General features: G+C 38.0%; 1 protein-coding gene across 1 annotated transcript in view; it reads right to left on the bottom strand.

Moving 5' to 3' along the window:
- Nucleotides 1-22053, bottom strand: part of KCNH8 (potassium voltage-gated channel subfamily H member 8) — a gene marked incomplete at both ends in the record, with an annotated part of 172677 nt that extends 150624 nt beyond the window's left edge. Inside the window, one exon of the mRNA XM_082290170.1 lies at nucleotides 21978-22053. Coding sequence (XP_082146296.1) covers nucleotides 21978-22053 — 76 coding nt within the window. The remainder of the gene's footprint in view (nucleotides 1-21977) is intronic.
- Nucleotides 22054-24877: the final 2824 nt, after the last annotated feature.

The raw sequence follows: 24877 nt of genomic DNA, 5'->3' as shown, positions 1-24877 counted from the left end.
AAAAATCAAGTTATGAAAGGTACATATATACTTATACATACACAATAAATATCTAATCATCAAATTGTGATCTTGGTCAAAGCAATACTAACCCTGACTAATTCAGAAACACCCAGGATTATTGAGTTAAATAATATGGGAAAGTTAAAAAATGAAGAATCAGGCAGCTATATTAGGACAAACATCTATTTCATGGGGTAAAAAATACAGACTTAATGGCCAAAAAAGTAATATCTTTCATTTTCTTGTTGAAATAAAGGGATGCATTACCTACATTACGTAGTTCCATGTTTCAAAAAAAAAAAGTAAATAAGCTAAGTAGACGTAATCTAGTAAACCAAAAGCTTTAGTCACAAGCAGAAGAGAAAAAAAGCCTGTCAATGTAATGTCCTTCCTTTTCCACTCAAGCAGACATAAAAGAAAAAAAAAATAAAGACCTTATATTAGGTCATACACTTCCTCTCAAGTTTGTGCTTCCGTCCTTTTCTAAATCAGAGGTTTGGTAAGCAATTTAAGCAACAGAATGTGATTTATCATCCCAAAGATGTCCTCTTTCCCTTGGAGTCTGCTATATACACAGGAACCTATTCTTAATCTCCCTACAGACAGAAGACTGGGAAGATGCTTGGTGTGATGATAAAACATAAAGAACAAAAAGAAAAACAACTTTGTGAGAGAAGTCAGTGTGATAACAAGGCCACTTATCAAAGGAACTGAATTGCTGAACAGAATTTAACACCAGCCACTGGGACACAGAATACAAGCAAAGGATTTGTGCTCTGACAAAATAATCAGAATCCCACTTTGTTTTCTAAAACTGCAGGATTTCACCGTGTTTTTCAATGCAATCAATCCCAGATGAGTGTTCACCCCCCATTCTCATTTTGCACGCATCGCACTGCCTGGTAGAGAAATACTGTCGTATTCAAGAGCCACACATACATCTGGATATTTTTTTGCTGCAACTTTTGGAAACACTTAGAAGGGTAATTTCACTTTTTGCTGGTTCTTGTTACTCCTTTCAGCATTTAAAAACTATTAATAAACAGAGTATCTTTTGTAGTGTTTTTTCTACACTATAATTAAGCTAAATGGATAATCTGACTGTACAGGAAAGTGGAAGGTGCCTAGTGCTGCTTCACTTTCCAAAAGCACCTCTGACCTACCACATATAAATCACACATGAAAATGAAAATAAATGATCCTGTAGTGATAAACATATTTGGAGCCCTGCATGTCATTAAAGTATGTCATGATCATACTTTTCATCAGTAATATACCATAAGTTAGACTTGACATCATTTGCTGGTAACTGCAATTGATTAAATAAAAGCATAATACGTGCCCACTTAACAACATGCATGATGCAAAACATGTAAACATTTTTTCTTCTCCACTAAAATCAATTATCTCCAAGTCATTTAACAGAGCTGAAAGACTCTAAGACATAATCTTATGTGATACATAGGAAAAAACTCACAACTCTCTTTATAATAAATTTTCCCACATATTTTTACCTCTACATCAAGTTTTAAATTGTGCATTTTTTCAAAACAAAAAACCATGAAGATAAACTATTCAAATTCACACAGAAAAAAAAAAAAAAAAAAAATGCTCCGTGATAAATCAATTACAGTAGGAAAAAGAGAAATTGTGTTTTTAACCAATAGTTGAGCAGAATTTTTTTAAATGCTACTTTTGCATTTCGATATGTGTATCATCTGGCAATAATACACCCAAAAAGGTTTTCATAGACTACTGCACAAAGCACCATTACTTAACATTATGATTTTCAGAAGTAGGGTATATATCAGCTTTTTTCCTTAGTTGATTTACTAATAGTGTAGTAATATTCTCACCTAGCACTGCAATAGATGAAAAGAAAATTATAGTCTGTATTTACAACTAACAATGCCTGAAAATACTCTTTTTTTTCTGTATATTAACCATTCACTTTGTCTCCTTACTACATCAGAGTGTAGCAGTTACAATTTAGGAAAAAATGTTACAAATTTTTGTTGCATATATTTATCAATGTTTCAAAAGGTTGCCTTGCAAGTTATGCTTGCTCATTCTTGTAACACCATACATTATTTATGAAATGTTTGTATAAAGATAGATTATTTATACTCTGATATTTATGTCACATCCTGATCTGAGAGTGTGTATGAAATTGTTCAAGAAACAGCAGAAACTCTATCACATAACATGAAAACCTACTATTAAAAACAGATGGCAAACAAGGCTTACAATATTGTTTTTTTTAAAAAAGGGATTTTCTCCTATTGCCTTGCAACAAAAAATCTGCTTTAAGGTTTGCCATTCATCATTTATTATATATATTTTTGGCTGCACATAGGCATAGGAGTTTTCTTAAGTATTTCAGTCTGAACAATAAGCTATTGCTGAGCCGCAGTGTCCTGTGGATACTTTTCCTTCCTCCAAGGGTTTAAAGGTTAAGATTTAAATAAATGTGAACTTTTACAATTCAGAAGGTATTTTTCTTGCTCCTGTTACGTAAATTCTTGTTTTCATGTGTTTCAAAGGCTATTTTTGGTGAAATCTTACAGAATATATTAAGAGAAAGTGCCACCACTCCCATGATTTGCACACAAACAGTTAAAGAGTGGGCCTGGAAAAATTCATATAGTACAAAAAAGGAGAAGAGACTAAGCCATGGCCCATGACAACCTGGGAGTCAGCAGGGTTGAGTACACTTCTTTAACAGCCAGTAACCAATTAATTTCTTCCTAAGCAAGAGCAGTGGATGTGATAACTGAAGAGCAGCTGGAGTGACAGCCAGCTGTGCAGCTGGAAAGCATGAGGGCCATAGAGGAGGTCATTTGTGGTCATGCTCTTCTTCACTGCCCATCTACACCCAGTCCCTATGAAAAAGCAAAAAAGGCAGTATAAGAACGTAAAAATACGCTGAATACTATGGAATAGATGTGAAAAAACCCAAACCAAAACAATAGAATTTCAGATGTTAAGGAAAGGAAGAAAATGGAAATTCCAGGAACAGGCATTCTAATAAGTCCATCATAGTAAGATTTCTCTACATTGAGTCTCTGAAAGAGTAGCATATATACATTTTTGGCTTAAGGCTTAGCAGTTTTTAGCAAATAGAAGGTCTGGTCTTCCACCTATTAATTTCCCTGATCTGTCCCATGTATCCGTCACTCTGACTCCTAGAAAATGGGTGTGGAGCATTTACAAGCAGAAAGGAAGAAAATTTAACTCCTGTAATTTTAAAATGGCAATGAAGTACCTAGAAGTTAAAAAGAAGAAAAAGGAAAAGAAGGATCCTTTATAATTTGTTTCATATGGTGATGTTTTTTAAAAAATCATATTGCATTCAGAAGGAATGGGTAACTGCAGCTGAAAAAAATGTACAAGGGGAAAAAATATGTTTGAGGCACAAAATGATAAGGAGTAACAGCAACATTATATTTTTGAAAAGAACATGAAAATAAACCCATTTCTACAAGAAGTTTCTCTTTCAAATAATTTGGCAATGATATCTGGACAACATGAAACTACATCAAAACCATAAATCTTCTCAAAACAAAACTGGCTTTATAACTAAGAAACCCAAAATTTCTGTTAAGATGGAGTTAAACAAACAATATGATAGTTTCAGTATTGCTCTGTGGGTGACATATCACAACAGCTGGAACTTAGCACAGCCTTACTGCTCTGCCAAATAGGGGTGGGGCATTGATGGAATTGGCCACTCACCCCAAAGGAGGTTTAAGTTTGACCAGGGTAAAAATAATTTTTTTTTTCTTTTTTTTAAGTTTAATTGAAATCTTTGTTCGAGAAAACATTTATTCAGAGCAGTAACCAAAAGCTAAAATAATAACAGTGTTAATGGATTTGGGAAATGAATAATTTCTTAGTAATTAAGGAATGATAGACAATATTTGCAGATCATTGTAGGTCTTCAAGATGTTTTAAAAGCATTAAATATTCTTCAGAGCTCCCTTGCAAGTTAGGTGTACATGATGTCTCATTTCAAGAATGGAAGCAAATTGAATTAGGGAATTTTGTTATTTACTCAGCCTTGTAACTGCCTCAAGAGCCTGAATGTTGGTATAACTTAAACCATCCAAAATACTAGCCTTCTACTCAACCCCAGAACTATCAGAATTCCGAATTTCCCCTCAGATTTGCCTCATACCACACTCAGTCTTCCTACCTGGGAAGAATTTAATTTCCTATATTTTTGTGCAATACACACCCATGGACTTTGGAAGGAGCAAGATAGAAAGCATGACAATGGGACATGCAGAAATAGTGGGCAAAGCCTTTACTGAGGGACAGACCATCAGCGTAACCACGTGGATTATCACCTTCAGCAAACAGCAGAAATGCAGTCTACTGTGCATATTACTGTGGTCTCACTGGATCTGGTATGTTGTTACAGGACATCATGCACAGTGCTGCCGATGCCTCCTGCCATTCCAGGCCAGGAAACCACCTGCTGTACCAGGTTTCCATGCCCACTCTACCTCTCCCACAGATTGCATGGAATTAGCAGGTCATCTGGGTTGGTGCAGTGCATCCAGCAAATGTGAAACACACCACAGATACCATACAGTGCTCACACATACAGGTTTTAAATCTAAGTTAAAGAACATAAAGGTGAACTGTTCATAGAATCATAGAATGGTTAGGGTTCAAAAGGACCTTAAAGGTCCAACCCCACTGTTATGGGCTGTTCAGACCACACCCCATATTTAATGCAAACTAATTAACAAGAGACATGATGTAAGGTAGTTTGAATTAATGTTAAAAAGCACAGACCTCAAATACTTCCTATGAAGTGCTCCTACTGCCTGTGTATTTTCCCATTATAAAATGAAACACCTTGCACAGCTGCAAGCAGTATCAAGAAAGATGAGGATAACATTCCCATGGAAAATATTCTATCTGTGAAAGATCTGATCTGTGGAATGACATTTTCAGCCCTCTTTCCTTTTTGAAGTCTGGGCTTGCAAGTTCCTGAGGAGCAGTGAAGGAGAGCACACAGTGGCAAGCAGACAGTATTTCCAACCTGAGAGGGCTTACTCTGAAAAGGTTTATGTTTTGGTATGTGGTCAGGGCTCCTTCTGTTTTTCTGGGAAAGAGGTTTTTTCCTGATTATTGCTACATGAAGCATTGTTACAGGACTGCTCTGTTCCACTGTAATCTCCCAAAGGCCTGCAGGATTATGAACTAACATGAGATAAGTGGCAAACAACAACCCAGTAGCTCCTGACCCACTTCTGTTTCCTTGTAACCTAGAGTAGGCAGCTTCCCATGTTCATCTGTTTCTACACCTAAACTATTTATCTCTCCATTGAAAGCCAAGGGTAATACAGGGCTTTTAATATGCAATTGAGCTTCATTAAGAACAGAATTAAGTTCAGACCTAGAGTAAAATCAGAGCAACCCTGTGAAATACCATTCCCAGTTTTAATTTGGCACTAATCTTTCAATACATTGCTCTGCAGATGTAACCTGCTACTGATGATAAATATAACCAGTAACATTAAGTTCAAACATCAATATTAACTTGGTTTGTCAGAAAGAAATTTTACCTCTGAATTGGTTTTGAATTCTATCACGGCAGCAATTAGAATTTGCTGTAAAAAAAAAAAGATATACAAATGGATGGATTTTTAAATTAATTTATTTAAAATAATCAATATTGTTCAATGATTGAACTTCATAACTGTGGCCTGTATGGCCATTTAAACATAGGGAAAAAAGACCACTAGTGGTTCCTTTTGTCCTGTCAAATTTCAGACATTTATTCCTTACTTCTGTACTCTAATCAATGAAGAGAAGGATGCTTTTCAGATGGCGAAAACACCATCTGGACCCGCCTGTCCCTTTCCCGTGTCTGGAAATCCATTTTGCAAGTGTGTTCCTAATAAAGACACTGAAACATTTGGTCCTCCAGAAGTTTCAAATTTTAGTTTAAAATTGACTTAATTCCTTAGACTTATCTGAAAATTACATTCCCAAGAATGAAGTCACTTATAAAAAATAATGCACTGCAAGTTATATATAGCATGCTGACTCATCAGACATGGATGATTATGCATAAAATAATTTTGTATCTGTATTTTGATACCTGTCAGAAGGACTTGTTACCCCATTTTCCACATGTGGAAGTATGAGTGCAGGCCAAGACAACCAAACTCCCCTATTTTTCATCGTTAATGATAAAGATCTGGCATTCTACAATCATTGATTCTGAAGGAATATTTTAAAGTATTTCTGTTCTGCTGATTTTTATATTATAAATGCATAGCTACATAACTCTTCCTAACAGTGGATAAAACTATTTTGAAACACTTAATGGTATAAAATGTTATAAATCAATTATTCAGTTTATATGGAAACTTTGATATAATTTTTGCCATTGCATAGAACAGAGAATATAGTAAATACATGATGTTCAGACACTGCATTGCCAGATAATGTTGTTATTTTAGGAAGAAATTGTTTTCTTGGGAAAACCACAAAAGACTGTATGAAGGATTAGAAGTATATTGCGATGTGTGATTCATTGGTCATTACATTAGTGATTATTTTAGTATTTTAAAAAAACCCCAACAAACAGCAGCCAGACTTTGATTCTAATAACTAAACCATCTAAGTTCATATTCCTTAGTACATTTTTAGGCAAAAAGAAAGTATTATTCAGCAATATTAAAGATATTAAATAACTGAATATATACTCAAATAATGGTTTAATTATCGGAAAATACATTATGTGCATATTAAGACTACTACCAATATCACACATATCTAAAAAAATATTCTTCATACCCAGATGGGTTAAATTTATGGATATAAATTTGCGTCTTTTCTCAAGTGTCAGAACTATCTCCAGCTGCTTCATTTTGTGTGCTAATACATGATTTAGCTGAAACTGTGTAAAAATGAATGTTGTTAGAAAACTCATTTAAGTGTAATTTATTTCTAAATTGTTTCAAGCAAATAAATTATTCCACTTAGGCAGTAATTTCTATTAATGAAATTAGCTCAAGTCCATCTGCATGGAAAGAAATGTACTACAAAAAACAAAGTGGCTCTGCTTTTGACCACTCTATTTCACTTTCTGCATCAGTTCTCTTAAGAGGTGTGATTCTCATGGTGTTATGCAAAATCCTTCCATAAAAGCAGTAAAAGGCCACCCTCAAACATAATTGGTTTCACTGTCTCCAGATGTGAGAGATTTGAGAGGAGCTATTACAAGATTCTTATAAGTTTTATGGGGAGTTATACAGTCTATTTTAGACCTCTAATTAAAGTGCATCCAAGAAACACTAAAGATTAGGAATGCAAGATTCCCTCTGCAGATGAAAGAAAGAAAAGCACTATCCCATACTCCATTCTGCAAATAACTTGAACCAGTTAAGGAAGGAAAAATAGTGCCACATTTACCATCCCTTTCAGAGGTATTCAGTGCTAAAAAATCCTCCTGTCTAAAATAGCAAGAAGGACAAATAGCATATAGGACTATCTTCTGAGCATTTCAATTGATTTATTTCCTCCCTCGCAGCAATAGACTCAGAATTATGTATCGCATTTATTTTAGGATACTGAAGCCAAAAACGTCTTAAATTGGAAAGCTCCAATACAGAATCAGTTGGATGTCTATTTCAGAGTGTTACAAAGGGTGATATTTAAACTGCTATGGATTGCCCATTCTTGCTCAATCTCTCAAGAAAGTTTTAATGTACGGCTGCTTTTTGTGATAAAGCAAACAGGACTTAAGTGATTGTGTTTCCCATACACCTGTGGTTCTTCTCCCCATCTCCTCTCTTCTCAACACTAAATCCCCTGCCTATTTTCAGCAATATTTATCAGGGAAGAAGATAAAATAGCCAGGAGAGAAATTAATTGTGCTCCATTTTCACAAAATATCAGTGTCAACTTGACTGTGTTGGACTACGGAATATTCATATAGCAGCTCAACTGCAAGAGGAAAGAAGGGTTCTTTGGCACACAGAATCATTTGTTACCCCTTTCATATATTTGCAAGAGCTGAAGACTTTTTTTTTATCTGATACTTTAGCAAATTTTAAATGTTAGAATTTCAGCACTTTGTGAAATGAGGAAACCAAAATTGCTAACTAAAAAGAAAAGGATTATCCAAAGAAATTTGCTAGATGTCCATTTGGATTGGTACCATGTCCACTGTGTATTAAAGGTGACCAGTCCAGGGTTAGGGTCTAAAGGTTTCCATTTCTCATCACTGATTTTATATTTCAGTTATGGAGAAGAACTTGGGCTTGTGCTGTAGTTCTCACAAAACAGTATGGAACCTATGTATTATTTATCGAAACAAAAACTTCCAGTATTTCTGCAGTTAGTCTGGTGAACGAGGAAGCAACTGAATGTCCCCACACTTCAAGGACAACTCTCTCATACTTGGGAAAAGAAATTTTCCAACTGGTCTGAGCTGAGTCAAGAACTGTCTTGGGAGAAAGTCAGGTTGGGTCACTGGTACCCAGTTGGAATGGAAGTAATCATAAAAGATAGTACACTGAAGAAAAAGATAAGTGCATCTGGTTAAAGTGCCAGGAGGTTCTGGTCTTGATGATTTAGAAAGCAAGGAAACACACCACAACACATCAGAGTACTCATAGTAGTTCTATTTTTACTTTCAGTGGATTGAAAACAAATTCAGCTGTGCCTCAGAAAATGCAGTTAATACCAGTAAAACCACTCTGGTTTTGATGCTTCCCAAAGTGTGGTAGAACACAATATTGCAGTCCTGAAGTTCTGAAATAAAAATATATCGATATATCGATATGAAACAATAAATTTATTGTTGCTGCATTTTTACTGATGTAAATTTGTTTGGGTTGTCTTTTAGTTTTAGGCTTTTTTTTCCTTTTAAACATTCATGCAACTTGCTTTCTAATTTTGGTCTGAAAGCTATGTGAAAGCTGTGTTATTAGAAGGACTTTTTGGAAAGTAGAGTACATTCTTAGAGGAATATTTTTTCCTCCTGGACATTTAAAACTACATTTATATGAAAAGTTTTTGTCTTGCTGACTGGGCATTAATGTTCTGAAAGATATGCATTGCAAGTAAAGATAGAATTGCTCTTTATAGACATGCTGCTTCATCATAGTGTAGGTTGTTACAAATCCCGTGTCGTGAAAAATTCTCTTCATTTCTTCAAAGTCTGTGATTGAGAACATTACAAGATTAGAAAAAGCGAGATATTTTCTGTTTCTAATGCAAGATGAGTTTCTGTGACCTAGAGTATCTAGTTCCAAGCTTTGTTCCCTCTTGTCTTTCATCAGTATAGTTTAAGCCATGTTTAACATTTTCAGCTAGTCTGGTCTTGTCAGGATATCATTTTATAGGAGTGATTTTAGAAACAGGGTAAGGATGGAAATATGCTTCTCATGTGCAACAATCCATTCATACAAAGTCACTATGCTGGAAGGATTAAGGGGGTGAAACATATCACTTTCATGGCAAGAATGGGGTAGATATGGCACAAGAGTGGTTTTAGTTGTGAAAGTCTTGTAACTGCAACTCTCATAGTAATTTGCACTTGTGAAAATAAGGTACAGCCTTCGTTCTTGTTACTTCTGTATTTCTCTTCCGCTGTAGCTACTAAGTTCTCTAGCACTACATTTTAACAACAGAACTACCTAGATGCTACAAGAGATCTTGAAATTATTTTGGTCATCATGACATTTCTTGAGCAACAAAATGCAAAATGCTACTGAAAATTACTTTTAAAGCTTAAAACCTGATAAAATTTCAGGATTGATCCAAAATTTCAGATAATTAAAAACTGAAGATAAATGTTTTGGTTCAGATACATGTTTTGGTTTGTTTTCTGTAATAACATCATGTGTTTGATTTTAAGTGCAAGTATAAATTCATCTAGGAACCACTGAAAATTTAACAAGAGTAACAAACACATCCCTTACTGAGGAGCAGCAGTACTACCAGAAAGAAATCAAATTTCTGTAAAAAATTTGATTTATTTCTGGGGACTACTTTACTTTCTTGGTACTTCAGAGAACTGTTCTTGACTATTGCCTCATAATCCCAGAACACAGGCCTATGACTGTCACACAGTGCCATAATTCAGACCCTTTCATGTCAGGTGTCCACACTGTTTATGGAGATGCCACCTCTGATACTTGATTTGTTATTCAAGGACTAATCTAGAAAAGAGGTTCCCAAAACAAGAGTATTGCTGCTTCCCTGCAGCAGAACAGCAAGCCATGCAGTTGGACTGAGTCTGGCTGGAAGATATTTCCAAAGCTGCATCACCAGCCCCAGAAATATTCTGTGTCATGTGGCCCAAGATGGCATGGTCTTATGTACCACAGAAAATACTGGTCTGTCAAAAAGCAAAGATTCAGTTTTTTGCACAGCCAAACTGTTAGAACACTCACTGCAGTATTTTACTGCCACAAACTTTGCTTGCCAAGCCTGAAAACCTATCAGGAAGAACCTGCTTTCAAGAGCAAACTATTCTGTTATTATATTTGGTTTATTTTGCCATTCACAAACTCTCCCTGGAAGCCATGAACTAGCCATGATGAATGAACAACAAAATATTCAAGTGCTATGCAAACTGCTACAATACTCTAAGCATTAAAACAGATGAAATAAAATCACTGTGCTCAGCACAGCAATATGTCAAAATTTAATAGCTAGAAAAACAGCTACTATCAAACTAAGAAGCACCATTACAAGAATTCTTTCTCTTTAACTTCACTTTAGGCAAATATTTCATCGAATAAACACTATGTACATCTTAATTAAATACAATCAATTTTATATACTTCTGAGCATCAGAAGGTTAGAAGCCAATACCTTCATGCTATAGATGTAAAAAAACTTCCTCCTTCTTCATTCTTTCTTATCTTAGAAAGTCATCCCAGCATAAAACAGAACATGTAAAGGGGGCAGAAGACATCTCATAACCTTTAGTCAAGCACATTGAAGCGTTATTTTCAATGACAGTTCATATAAACTGACATATCAACCATATCAGGCTGAGGAAAAAACCTAATATTATTCTCCCAATTAATTCTAACCTCTTAGCTTTACTTGTAATTATTTCACTCAGCTCCTAAAACTCGGCTTATTAAGATCCATCCATCATGGTGTGGGTCACACAGTACTTCTGTCGTGGGGCTTTCTGGCCTTTGTCTTCCGATCAGTGAGAGGCCCTTGCCTACACTGAATTCATAAAAGGGAAACTTGTTTTAAAATGAAGGATAAAGGTAAAATGCAAACTAATTGCTATAGTTCCAGATTATTTATTTATTTATTAAATGACTGTTATTTCCCTGAACTTAATCTGCTGCTTCCCTGGAACAGACACTCGTCATGCTAGTCACTTGTGAGACTGCTAGTTGAACTATTCGCCTGTACTTCACACCTTGCTTAGTGATGCATGGAGTGGCTGTTTTTATTTGCACCATTTTCTTTCCAAGAGATCATATTGCTTTAATAACTCGGTATATTCCAGGTGAGATTGATACAATATCAGGTTGTGATTATTTATGTTTAAAAAGCATACCCACAAAAAACCCAGCAGAAATTAGCACCACTATAGTTATTCATCACAAAAGACACAAACGGAAGGCCTGCAGTTCCCCTGACAGTTCAAGCAATCATTCCCAGGGGACACACATCAGCAGAAAAATGAATAAATGAACTATTTATCCTATCTGAAGCATGATTTCTTCTGCAATTAAGGCAGGTTATCACCTTCATATATGTTTCTCTATTTATAAACATATTTGACATACAAAGTGTTGAAAAGTCCAGATAGATAACTGCTTTTCTGAAGATACTGTTGGTGTCAAAAGGAAGCACATTTTTGATACATAATTGTCTTATTTAATTGGGACACAAGTGGGGAAAATCTTCAATTCAGATAGCTCCAACTGGATGCAGGCGTCAAAGTCTCTGCATTTCTCCAAGAGTTACTGCTCTCACTATCTAATTCGATGATTAGCACTGAGCTGTAGTTGGAACCAAAATTCCAAATCCCCATCTGGATCCTGCTCATAGCAGTACAAACACAGTACAACACCTGCCTGTTTTATTTATATAAGAATTATGACTGATGTGTTTAAATGTCTGCAGTAATTTCCACCTGTCCCTCCTGACTGCTGTTGATCACTGCGTCTGCTGCAGGGATCGATCAGCAGTGTGGGGAAGCATTCAGTTCATTCCAAAGCAATACCTGCTGCTCACTCAGCAATCCCATCAGTCAATCCATCTCTGCTTCTTCACAGCTGCTCGCTCCTTTTTTCTTTCTTGGCCAAAGATCACTTGTACACTTTACCACCTAGGACCATCCCTTACCTCGAAAAATCAATCACCACTCCAGTTCATTCTGTAAGTAAACTTAAAAAAAAAAATAAATCAATTTTGTGTTTAAAGTTGCTTATTATCTGGGTTTTTAAAAGGTTTTTAATACATCTTAAAGGAGAATGGAGTACTTTTTCAAAATTCAGACACCACTTACTTACTCTCTGCAGGTACAAAAACAAGTTAATTAATAATTAATTGTAATTGCTAATGAATTTGAAGAAAAAAAATCACTAATTCAGAGGGGAAAATGGCAAGCTTTTACATGGAATTGAAAATAGTGGGATGCAAACTTCCACCCTATCAGAGGAAAATCTGGAATTATGCTTTAACCATCACAAGCTTTGGCGTACCTGTGAGCGTGTAAAGGATGAATCCTCCCTCTGTGGTCTTCTACTGCACTGCAGTGAGTTCACTTAACTGATGTGGGTGGCCAAGCCTCCCATCCATTTCCTTAAGGAATGACTCAGTGAAGTACAATGGAAAAGCCATCACCTGCCTAATTCCAGGCAAGAAGTTGTTGGCAACAGATCCATGGAGCATGCCTTGCTCTAACCACTCTCAGATACGTGATCTGCAAGGCAGCATCAGCAGAATCACTCTCCTTATGAATTCTAAACATCTCATATATGCCAACTAAAAAAAGCCCAACCAACCAACCAACCAAAAAAACAACTTTAGGTATATATTCCTGTAAAAATACAGAGAGGTAGTAAAGAAAGTCAGGATTTCTAATGCAACATTTCTTCTTACAGTGTAGAAGCAACTCTTGAGCATGACTAAGAAGGCAACTTACTCATAGTGTACTGTAGCACAGTTCTGCTTCAAACAGGACCATTAAAACTGTGTTTTGAAAATCCCAAACACTAATTTATGGCAAGACCTTGAAAGGCCCCCAAAATGTGGTGTATAATCACACTATTCTCTCATCTTTTTCCTCCCATGCTCTCACCCAATTATTACAGCGCTGAAGCAGACACAACTCATAGCTATATATATTCCTCTGAAAATCAGTGATCTTGTTAATTTTCCTTAATCTTGGCAAATGTGTAGCTCAAGACCTTTCATTAATATTTATTAACCATTCTTTTCTACATTGAACACTTAATTATTTAAATCCCTAACATTTAATTCTACAACTACAGGTTTTATGAGGTACATGTTTCTTCCCACTGTTCTGGAAGTGAAAAAGAGAAAATGTTAAGTCCAAATGCCAAACCTCAAGATCTTTCAACTCAATAAAGAAACAATACAGTTTAATAAATGCAGTGAATGTTTTATAATCTCACAAACACAATCCATATATTAAAAAGAAATATATTAATTAAAATATTGTGTATTTTCATTTTGATCGTTAGAAAAAATCACAGCTTGTCACTGATGCACTGTGATTATTATTGACTTCTGAAGGTTTTTTACCCTCCAAAGAATATTTTTGATCTTCCACAAAGAAGGTTGTTTCTTCTGCAAAAATATTTTCTTTGACAACAATATAATTTCCCCATTGTTTTTCATATCATTATAAATTCCAAAATGTGAGAAAAGGCAGAAGTTATGCAAAAACACATTCATCACTTGTCCAGGAGTTATCTGACACTTAGGAGAAAAAAAATAACCCAAGCTATTTGTCTGAGGACAATTTTCTTATTTTAAACATCGAAGAAATGATGAAAGGACCAACTCAGAGTTCTCTTTCATACTTTTGGAATAAGATGTCTAGTCACGTATCATAACTAGCTGTGGAGTGAGATGGAAAGCAAAAAGAAAAGGCCACCAAATAAAGCTGTAACAATGAATTTCAGGTCCATTCTGTTCAGACGAATCCTTCTGTTCTTCTATAGGTTTAAAATAGAGAAAAAGCAAAATAATCCTAGACTCCTAGTCATCAGAAATAATGCCTGAGGAGAAAGTGAATTGAGTGCTGGCACACAGGAAGCTGTTTTCTCTTCAAAAGATCAACAGGGAAGACAACATATTTCTCCATAACACAATTGTCTTCAGCTGTCCTTGAAATGATTGACAGCCAGCATTAAGTTTTAGGGATGCTCAGATGATATTTAATGTCAAGTTCAACGTTGAATGCGCTAGTATTTTAAGAACAACACCTGTTCCAAAGTCTTTTAAATACTACTATCAGTCCCAGAAAACAGAAGGAGCCAGAAGCACTTGGCAAGATAAAGTCCAAATGAAGACTTTTTTTATTGTCAAGGAAGTCTCTCTCCTGTCTGTGATTTGAGAATATTTTGTTTGTTTCTTCATCTTGCTGTGCCTCCCCTTCCCCCTTCCTTCCCCTGCCACCCTGTCTTTTTTCCTTCTTTCTTATTTATTTTATTTTTAGATTGAGTGAGCAAGAAACACCATTACTCTGTGAGCAGGTTGTTCCTCACCTGCTTTTTTCTTTTAGTCACTCTAACACAAGGTAAGATGAGCTTGCTTGTGATAATGCAAAACTGTTGTAGCAACTGTCTTTGTTAACCTTTTCCAGGATACAACATATGTAATATATGTACCTTGCTTTTCTTCCAAAAATTCATTTCCTCAGAATAGTACTAGGAGCAGTTAATGCTCTGTAAACCCATTCCTTGCCTGATTTATTTTAATAAATTCATGTATGTCTATTTGCTTATACTTCTACATGTGCGTGAGGCAGTGTTTTTGTTGTATTTCTATTGTTTGTTGCCCCGAAAAATACTCCGAGCACACTTCCTTTACATCCAAAAAGACTGGGAATACGTACAAAATTGCTACCTGCACAAATAATATAAAAAAATTATAAAATAGAGATTGAATGTACAAATGCAATGATAATAACAAGCGAAATCTGTTTTTAGGATAAGCCTATTTACTCATTGAAATGTTAGCAGAGAAGAAAGTATATGCTTGGAGAAGGAAAAAAGGGTACACTTACAGAAACTCTCTAGTGGGAATCCTGATAATCATCTAAGATTTTGAAACACTAAAGCATTTCTTCCACTCACACAAAGTACACATTCATTCAAATATATGTCACTTCAAATATACAGATTTGTTTTGATCACTGTGCTCTGTATCAGATTTCTACCCTGAAACAATACAGAGTAACATTTTGGTACTCAGAAAAAAACCCCAACCCCTTATTTAATGACATTTTTCACTCTTAAATCTCAAATGCTTGCCTTGAGTTCAAATACAGAGTTTATTTCTGAAGTAATGATGTGTGCTACTAGTCCAACTTTATGTTTATAACATTAATCTAAGATTAGTGTGATAACTGAATTATATATCCTCTAAATGGAAGACCTGCAGAATTATCATTCTATCTTATTTCTATCTAGCAAAAGATAAAAGAACACCACCTAAGAATTTGAATACATCAGTATTTTCTCTAGCAAGAAAATGGTCTTTGAATAAAACATACCTTAATGACCTTTTTTCATTACTTTAAAGTGATTGCATATCAAAAATAATGCCTGAACACTTTTTCTTTTTTTTTTGCTTGAATCAGATCCTTAGGACAAGAACTCAAGAATTAAGAAACATGGTCTTAAGACGCCTTGAAGCCCTTCCAATTCCATCTTTCAGGTCCAATTTCAGCTCAAGTTAGAATCAGAAGCCACTATAGCTGCTGAAAGCTATGATAACTGGATAAACCAACCTTAAATCATGAAGTTCTACACTCCCAAAACTTGTGCCAAAAGAAAAGATTTTCCAGTTAGCTGCCTAATCTAGCCACTTGGTTACTTCCAGCAAAGAGTAGCAGCACAACACAGGTTCCAACATCCAACCCTTAGTTTATATTAAAAATCATATTTGCCCTTTTCTGTAATGGAACCACAGCAAGGTGCAGCACTGGCCGTGTCTTACAGAGACAAGTAGAGAGAGACAACGTCTGCTTGTTTTGGGCTCTGAGCTGAGAACAGGCAATATTTTTTCCAGTGTTGACTGTATATGTTTCCAGCGACAAATAAATGATTAATTCAGAACACCACATTATTTACCTGTTCAATGATATGAGTAAAAGCACTAAACAGCTCTGCATTAACATAAGAGCATCCATACAAGTATCCTTGGAAATTTGCCTCTGGCCAAGTCACTTCATCTCTACGACAAAGAGCTAGACCAGTTTCCCTGCTCTTACTCCTTCAGAGGGACAGTTTGACAGACCACCAGATTTTCCACTGTCACTTCTTTGAAATCTCTTTGACTTTGATCAGTGCTTATCACAGTTTGAGTCACCCATCTTTGGTCACAGGATTTTACAGAATCACAGCGTCAATTCAGTCGGAAAAGACATCTGAGACCATCGAGTCCAACCTATGACCAAACAATACTGTGTCTACACCAAGTGCCATGTCCAATCTTTCCTTAAACACCTCCAGGGACAGTGAAGCATTTCTTTCTAATGTCCAACCTGAACCTCCCCTAGGACAGTTTGAGACTCTGTCCTCTCATCCTGTCACTGGTTGCCTGGGAGAAGAGACCAGTCCCCACCTGGCTACACCCTCCTTTCAGGTAGTTGTAGAGAGTGATAAGGTCACACCTGAGCCTCCTTTACTCCTGGCTAAATACCCCCCCCCAGCTGCCTCATCCACTCCTCATAGGACATGCCCTCCAGATCCTTCACAAGCTTCACTGTCCTTCTTTGTAGCCACTCCAGCACCTCAATGTCCTTCCTGAATTGGGGAATCCAGAACTGGACACAGCACTCAAGTTGCAGCCTCACTAGTGCCCAGTACAGGGGGACAATCCCTGCCCTGGTCCTGCTGGCCACACTAGTGCTGATACAAGCCAGGATGCCATTGTCCTTCTTGGCCACCTGGGCACACACACTGGCTCATGTTCAGCTGGCTGTTACTCCCCACCCCCAGGTATTTTTCTGCTGGGCAGCTTTCCAGCCACTCTGCTCCCAGTCTGTAACTGGAGCATGTTTTGTCTTTGTGAGGTGGACCATTCTGATCCTGGAGTCTGATCAATAGCTTCCTTCCCCTGAAAGCTCAGTTGTTGCTTCCCTACATCTGACACTGCTGCAATTCCTTGAGCCTGTTTGAGGGAGAACCCCCAGGCAACTAAGAAGCACTTTTCTGCTTTTGAAGTTTCTGTGATACTATTAAGCAGCACATTGCCTGGTGTAAAGAGGCTAGAATTCATCCTGAATGAGACAGAATTTCACAACAAAGTTGCAGAAAGTGTTAGCTCATTGGCTCAACCTAGCAGACATCACCAGTTTGTTTATGAGACAGAAAAGCAAGTGCTGGGAGTAGCTGGGGAAGGGTGGGGGAGTAATCTGACCCTGCAATCTGGAAAGATCACTGTAAACAAAGGCTTTCAGCTCTGTACCAACTGACGATGATGCAAAAGAGACAACCTGATTCTACCCACAGTGCCAGCAGAAGTATTCTGACATCACATTTGGGATGCTTGAATCTGTGCGTTCTCAGCAGGTACCTTTCATTAACACCTTAAGGGTAACTAAAACCACCAGAAAACTGACTCCATTTTATCATGAAGGAAAAAAAAAAAACTAGTTGTGAAAACCACTGCTTAGGTGCAAAGTTCTTTTTGTTGGTACTTGAGCATGGTTTTAATTGGAAAACATATTTGAATGTAGAATTGTTCAGCAAATAAAAAAATAACAAATAATCACCATTGACACTGAGCAAGAAGGAATTCACTCAGCTTGATCTTCAGATTAGACTGATCATGTAAGTTTGTCAATAAGAATGTGAAGTACACACTTAATTTGGAATCTGATCACATACGACAGGCAGGAGATAATTATAGAACTTCAGCTGTCATTTTATAGTATAACCATAAACAAAATTGTTGTCCTTTTTAAAATACAAATTAATAAGGCTATTTGCTGAATCGCTGCTAGTTTTGCTCCTTGAGAAAGTCTCACAGATTTTCAGAAGCAACCACTTAGTGTGTATTTAATCTATTTAAATAAATAAATAGTGCATTCAGAATATTTACGTACATGTACATATATGTATGTATGTATGAAAACAATAAGACATAATTTCCTACCATGCAACTATTTCTGAATGCTTTGCCTAAACTAAATAGGGTTAAGAAGCAACAATATATAAATTTTCCATTCAAAAGCTTGAAGTGAAATAACTCACTTCTGACATACATGATATTTGGTGGAGGAGTTAATTATAGGCTTATATTTGAAATATTTTCACACTTGAAAATACTATTTTGTCTCAAAAATCTAAAAAGAAAAACAAAACAAAACCAACCAAAACCCCTAAGCCACTAACCACTCATTTGAAAAAGCTTGTTTGTTTTCCATATAGACAATAAACACATTGTTAACAGAGGGGGCAAAAGTCTTTGGATGACCTGGTGTTTACATTTTGGGTGGGGGGGGAAACATTTTGAGAAAGCATTAACTTAAGATGTTACGAACACAAAAGGTATTTTTGAGTTGGAAGGTGACAGTATAACAGCACATAGGCAGATCCAGGAGCTCTGCCATGGAAATCCAGAGAAGCAAACCTTCAATGCTGCTCTTCCACATGTGTAACACAGGTTACACAGGAAATTTGTAGGAGACCTCTGCAATCTCCTGTACAGATAATAGCAACCCCAAAATTAATCTAATTGCTTTGTTTGGCACATATTATTGGTTTTATATGTAAAGAATACTTATGTGTAACATACTGCCCAAAAAAAAAAAAAAAATCTACTGGGAGAATTCTGAGCAGCTGAAGAACCTGCCAAGAACTTGTTTTATACATTTTTTGAGATATGCAGTATTTCATGGTGTGATTTATAACTGCTAATTAAACATAAATCACTGCAATAGTATAGTTAAAAAAGTTCTGTCAATGAATTTTTGAAAATTCCGTGCAAAGCATATTTTCTAACATTATCTGGAATCCCTTCTTGCACTTTTGCCCGGAATTAGAATTATCCCTCTTCTGGATTAAAGATGCATTGGTGGATTAGTCTATCACTGATGACAACATAATATATCCTTCCCAGAGGCTTAAACTGAAAAGAGGTCTGTTAACTACAGACTATATTAAAACAACAGTAAAAAAAAAAAAAAATTAATAAAAGACATTGGATACAAGACAGTATTTTAATATTATTATGTGGGAGGTAAAAGTTTGTGAAACATAACCTCAGGTTCAATGCCATGTTTCAGTCCTATTCTTTTCACAGACAGTATCACCTGTAAACTAGTAAGACATGGGACTGATTCCTGCAAGGATTAGCCACGGGTATTACTTTTATCTTTAGCCACCTGAGCAAGCTCAGGAATACCAGCCACACAGGCAATTTAAATGAAAAATAAATCGGTTTTAATTTTTCTACTTGATGTTCAGATATGTATGCACATTTTGAAAAACTGTGCTTCTTTGTCTGAATTTTTTTTGGCCAGTTAAAGAAGTATTAATTTTATATTTAAATTTAGCATTTCCAAAGCAAGAAAGCAGATGAGCTGTTTCTGAACTGAAATACTTTCTATTTCTGAAACTTTGTTTCAGATGATATGAAGTTGATTCATCACTTTACTCTTAACACTCTAAAGGAGATGTTATGTTATTCTGTATATTAAGAGACAGGCTTCCAGTTTTCCATAGAATAGAATCATCCGGCAAAGTTTTTCTAGATGTGAGACTGCGTAGTTCACAAAACGTCTTTCCGTGCGAACTTCCTGGAATATTTCACATGCCAATAATCATACAATGACAGCTTCTAGAACACCCCTATTTAATATTTAAGAAAAATTCTGGAAAACTAACTAAAAAGAAGTATTTCACTGAATATAATAAAAAGATAATATGCTGTATTTTCTGGTGAACTTCAACACCCAATTACATTCTTTTTCAATTATATTCCCCCAAAAAGTAGATGAGTTGTTAGCATTAAATTTCAGTGGAAGATGCTGGGGTCTGTTTTTTGTTTAAGAAAAGGCCAGTCCTTCACTTCATGAAGGTCAGTAAAATCACTGGCTTAAAATGGTAGCTAAATTTGGATATAGAATTCAGCTAAGAAATAAACTTTCTACCATACTTCCAGTTGGTGTCACTGACATGATGGGGATTAGACATTTTTCTGGTGTTTTATTTAATAAGAGACCTGGATGTCATCACAAATGTTGCTTGCTAAATTGAATCATTGAAGAACAGTATAGGATTTGTGAAGTGTTTGTGTGTACAGCTCACAGACTGTGCGCTCCATCCTTTGAAGGGAAACCATTGTTAAGGGGTAAGGTCCGGAGCACAAAGAAAGGAAGGACTGTGTTTCTGGCAAATGACAGTATCAGCAACAAAACTCTAATAAGAGCTGCACGCTTCAATAGGAAGTAAATAATACCCATACACTTTGTAGAAATAAAAGGATGGAGGATGGGGGAAAAGGACTTTGAGTTCTGTAGCTGAAGGAATTTAAAGGTACACCTAAGTAGTCTCACGAGAGATTGCTTTATAGTGAAGTATCAGTTACACACAACCCTGGATCATAATTATCTCTGTATCCTCAGAGTAGCAGAGCAGTTATAATGCAGTTCTGTGCTTCTCTGCAATTGATCTCAGTGACTGCATAATTTTCTTGACATTTTACAACTTACTGATTCAGTAATCACAGTTCAGTTGTCTTAATCACACAGTAATTGAACTATAGAGGAAATGCCAATAGATAATCAAGGAGACATCAAACCAATTAGACAGCAATGTTTTCAGTCAAGAAATAGCTAACAGCAACTCATATCTGAGTTGGTTTATCGTCCACTATCGATGTCTAGATTTCTTAAAAGGGAATGAGAGGGAAGACAGTCAGTTTTGGTCCCAATCTGCTATCTGCCTGCTCCTTTTATTTGCTTTAATATGTGTGAGCCCCGTTAAAGAAGAAACAAAAGTCAAGATACAGGCGGGTCCCCCCACGGCCGGAGGGGGAGCACGCCAGCCGTGCAGGGGAAGGCAGCGCCTTGCCGGCGGAGCTGCCCGGCGGGCCCGAGGCGGGCGGCGCGGGCGGAGCCGTGCGCGGCGGGGAGCGGAGCGGAGCCCGCGCCGGGACCCGCCCGGGGCCGGGACCTGTCCGTGGTCCTGCAGCCGGGCCGCCACCGCTGCCGGAGCCACTGCCGAGGGGCCCTTGGTCCCTTCCTACCTGCCTCCCTCCACTAACGCCCTGAAACAGCTGCTGCCACCACTGAGCCCGATGTACAGAAATTCAGCTTTTAGGGAGATTTCGTACCCCCCCAAGCCTGGGGGTACTAAAGAAAATAAAATTCTCCAAACCTCCTACCAAAGCCCTGCTCAGGCTCTGAGAGTGCCTTTCCCTGGCGGTCTCTCGGCCGCCCGGGGCGCGGATGAAGCCCTAGTCCAGAGCACAACTTTCATGCAGGGAGCCGGGCTTCAGCCTCCTCGGAGCCCCCGAGCAGGGGACTGAAGACGGAGGGAACCTGGCGCCCTCCTCGCCTGAAAAGCTGTGGAGAAGCCAGGCAGGAGAGCGGGAGAGGTCGGGAGCTCCCTCGCCTTCCCCTCCTCATTGCCGGCTTCTGGTACCAGGGAAACCCCCGGGGGGCGGAGGGGTGGGAAGAGGAAGCTCCCACCGTACGCGCAATGCCCCCCGCGCATCCCCTTCTCCGGGAGTCCGGAGCCCCAGCCCGGACTCACGTGTGCCGTCAAACCGGGTGGCGATGGTGTCGAGGAAGGTGTTCTGGGGGGCCAGTAATCCCTTCATAACCGGCATTTTTCCAGCGCGGTGCGAGGTTCCCCATCAAAGTTTGTCTACGAGGGTGGTTCGAGAAGAAAGTGCAGAGGGCGCCCGGGGGAAGGTAGGGAGGGAGGAGGCGGAGGGATAGGGAGGAGAAGGAGGATGGGGATGCCGCCGCGCCGCCTCCGGCGCCGGGAGCCCCCCGCTCGTCAGCCCCGGCCCCGCCGCGGGGAGCCGCGCACAGGTGCGGAGCCGCGCCCCCGGCCGGCAGCGCCCGCTCCCCCTTCCCGCACCCCTCCAAAGGCAAGGGGGAGGGGGGCGCCGGCGGAGAGCCGCCGTGAGGGAGAACGGGCTGGAGGAAAGCACGGAGCTCGGGAAGAGCCACCTTTATCCACCTGTAGCAGAGCCGGGTGGGGCGGGGCAGCGCAGGGACCAGCGGCCCCTCGGGGGCTGCGGAGCCTTCTCCGCCCCCGGCCGACTCAGACATCTTTGGGCTCTAGCACCTGAGAAGTGTCCCAGGCATCTCAGCTCACAGGGACCCTGTTTCATGAGTAACAATACCGAAGGGTAAAGCACGGGCTCTTACTTTGCTAAAAGGAGAAACAGCCTTGGCGAATAGCAAAGGCCTCTGGAAGTGCTCACTGGAGAGCGACACTAGGACATGGATAATGCTCCACCAGTTGTGTGGCCTCAAGCCTTATTTGCATGGTGAGGCAATTCAATTTATCTAAGGAATAGGCATTTGCTGTGGTTGTTAATATATCCTATAATATTCTTTCGATGTTCTTCCCTGATAAATTCCTGAAATAATTTTTTTTCCTGCCAGCCAAAGAGAGAATTAAGACATATCCTTGCCCAGAAGGTCTAATGTGTAAATTCAAATAAATAAATATGTAACAATAGTAATAAATAAGTGGCATTCCACATTCAGATGAGTAACCTGCTCAGACTGGTACCATGGCTCTTTAAATGCAGATAACTCTCCGTAGTACAGCCATTTCATTTACGTTAACAGCAAAACTTCCCCATGTTTCTTCAGGATTGAAAGACCCTAGAGAAATGAAGTGGGAGTACACTCCCTAATCTACAAAGTCACTGTGCAGAGGAAGCCTGTTGGGTTCTTGCTATTTTACAGTTACTGCTATTTGTATTTTTTGCTATTCCTGTTTATTTAGGATTCTCTCTTTCTCCAGATGGTTAGAAGACTTTGATTCCCACTTTTTAGCATAAGCAGCATTGAGAGAGGTTACAGAAGAGAAAAAAGGGTCTTTCTTTACAACAGATCATTAAACGTAAAAAAACCCCAGAACCTCAGAAAATGCTGATGTACAGGGTTTCTAGCACAATATAAAGCCTTCCCACAGTAACCCCACCTTGGCTCTGAAGAATGCAGCATTATTTCAAGATCATGAATCTGTCCGCTTGCCCTTGTACTAGAAGCCTCTTACAAACTACTTGATATAGAGCTGCCAGATCAGTTTTCAGAAGTAGCACATGAACTGAGAGACTGCCTGTACAGTACTTTGGAAGTCTCCAAGATCTCAAACTACTATCAGTTTCTTGCTACCTGATAAACTTCAAATTCTGGTCAGCCTTGTCCGTAAAGTATACAAGCACCAGCCCAGCCTTGTCTTTAAAAAGTACAATTTTTATACTGAATGCCAGCAATTTTTAAATTTTTGTTATTATTCTCATATCTTCCAGATCAATATAAGCAGAAACACAAAATTAATTTCTCTTGATAATTTTCCATTTAGTCTCTCTGGCTACTTGGGTTTGATGCTACAGCATGTACCTACTAGTGAAATAAAGAAAATCCTGTTTCAGTACCTGGAATGCTGCTGTTGTGTTTCAGTTTGCATTTTTTTTCCATGGCCTGGCCAAAAACCATTTAAGTAGGAATATAGTGAAGGAGAAAGGAATATATTCTTAGTCTTACTACAGGCAGTCAGGAGACAGTAACCCATATACACATTTAAAGATATAAATATATTTCTCAATTTTGGTCACCACAAAAGGGAAGAAAGAGATGGTTTTCCAGTGGGTTCAAGTAGTTACCTGATTAGTCTACAAGCCCATAAGTGGCCACACCAAGTCTGAGTTGTAATCATAGTGTTTTGAGGGCTGTATGACATAGCAGCTTCAATAAGTTTAGAGCTTTACTAAGAGCTCATGGAAATTTATTAATCATGAGGCAAAAAATGTTTTAATAAAGCCTTAGGATGTAACTTGGGCAAAGAATGCCAAAAAATTATGCAAGCACACACCTCAGAAAGTGTGCCAGAGGAATTGCATGGCAGATTTCATGTTGATAGGGGTGAACACAATTTACAGTTATTGAAACATATTCACAACTGGCCAGGAGGATGTGGTAACAATGGCAGTGAAAGCTCTACACAAGGAAATTCTGCTGATGCACAAGAGGGAGGGACACCAAATTCTTTATAAGGAGAATATACTGAAGGCCTCTTCATCTCTGAGAACTTTACAAAAGAGGAAGGAAGTTTGCTGTCCTTTACAAGTACTCACAATCATGGTATACTGTTATAAATTGGTTATGGAAATAGCTATGTACTATAAACAATTAGTAACAATTAAGCTCCTAAAAATTATGTTTGTGTTCTGTGTATCACAAAGCAACCACTCAAATGCCTCTGAAGTAAAACTAATAAAACATATTACAAAAATAATGTACATAAAAATCCACAAACTACAAAAGAGGAGAAATTGAAGTGTAGTATTCTATTTTGCACTTGTATTTGCACTTGTATATTCTAGAGACTTTTTCTCATAAGAGCAATCCTCCTTAATAGAGGCTGGTACTTCAGAGAGTTAACTGCAAAACACAGAAGCCTAGAGT

This window comes from Coloeus monedula (assembly GCF_965178545.1).
Source record: "Coloeus monedula genome assembly, chromosome: 1".
Lineage (NCBI taxonomy): Eukaryota > Metazoa > Chordata > Aves > Passeriformes > Corvidae > Coloeus > Coloeus monedula.
This window is presented reverse-complemented; position numbering and strand designations above follow the sequence as displayed.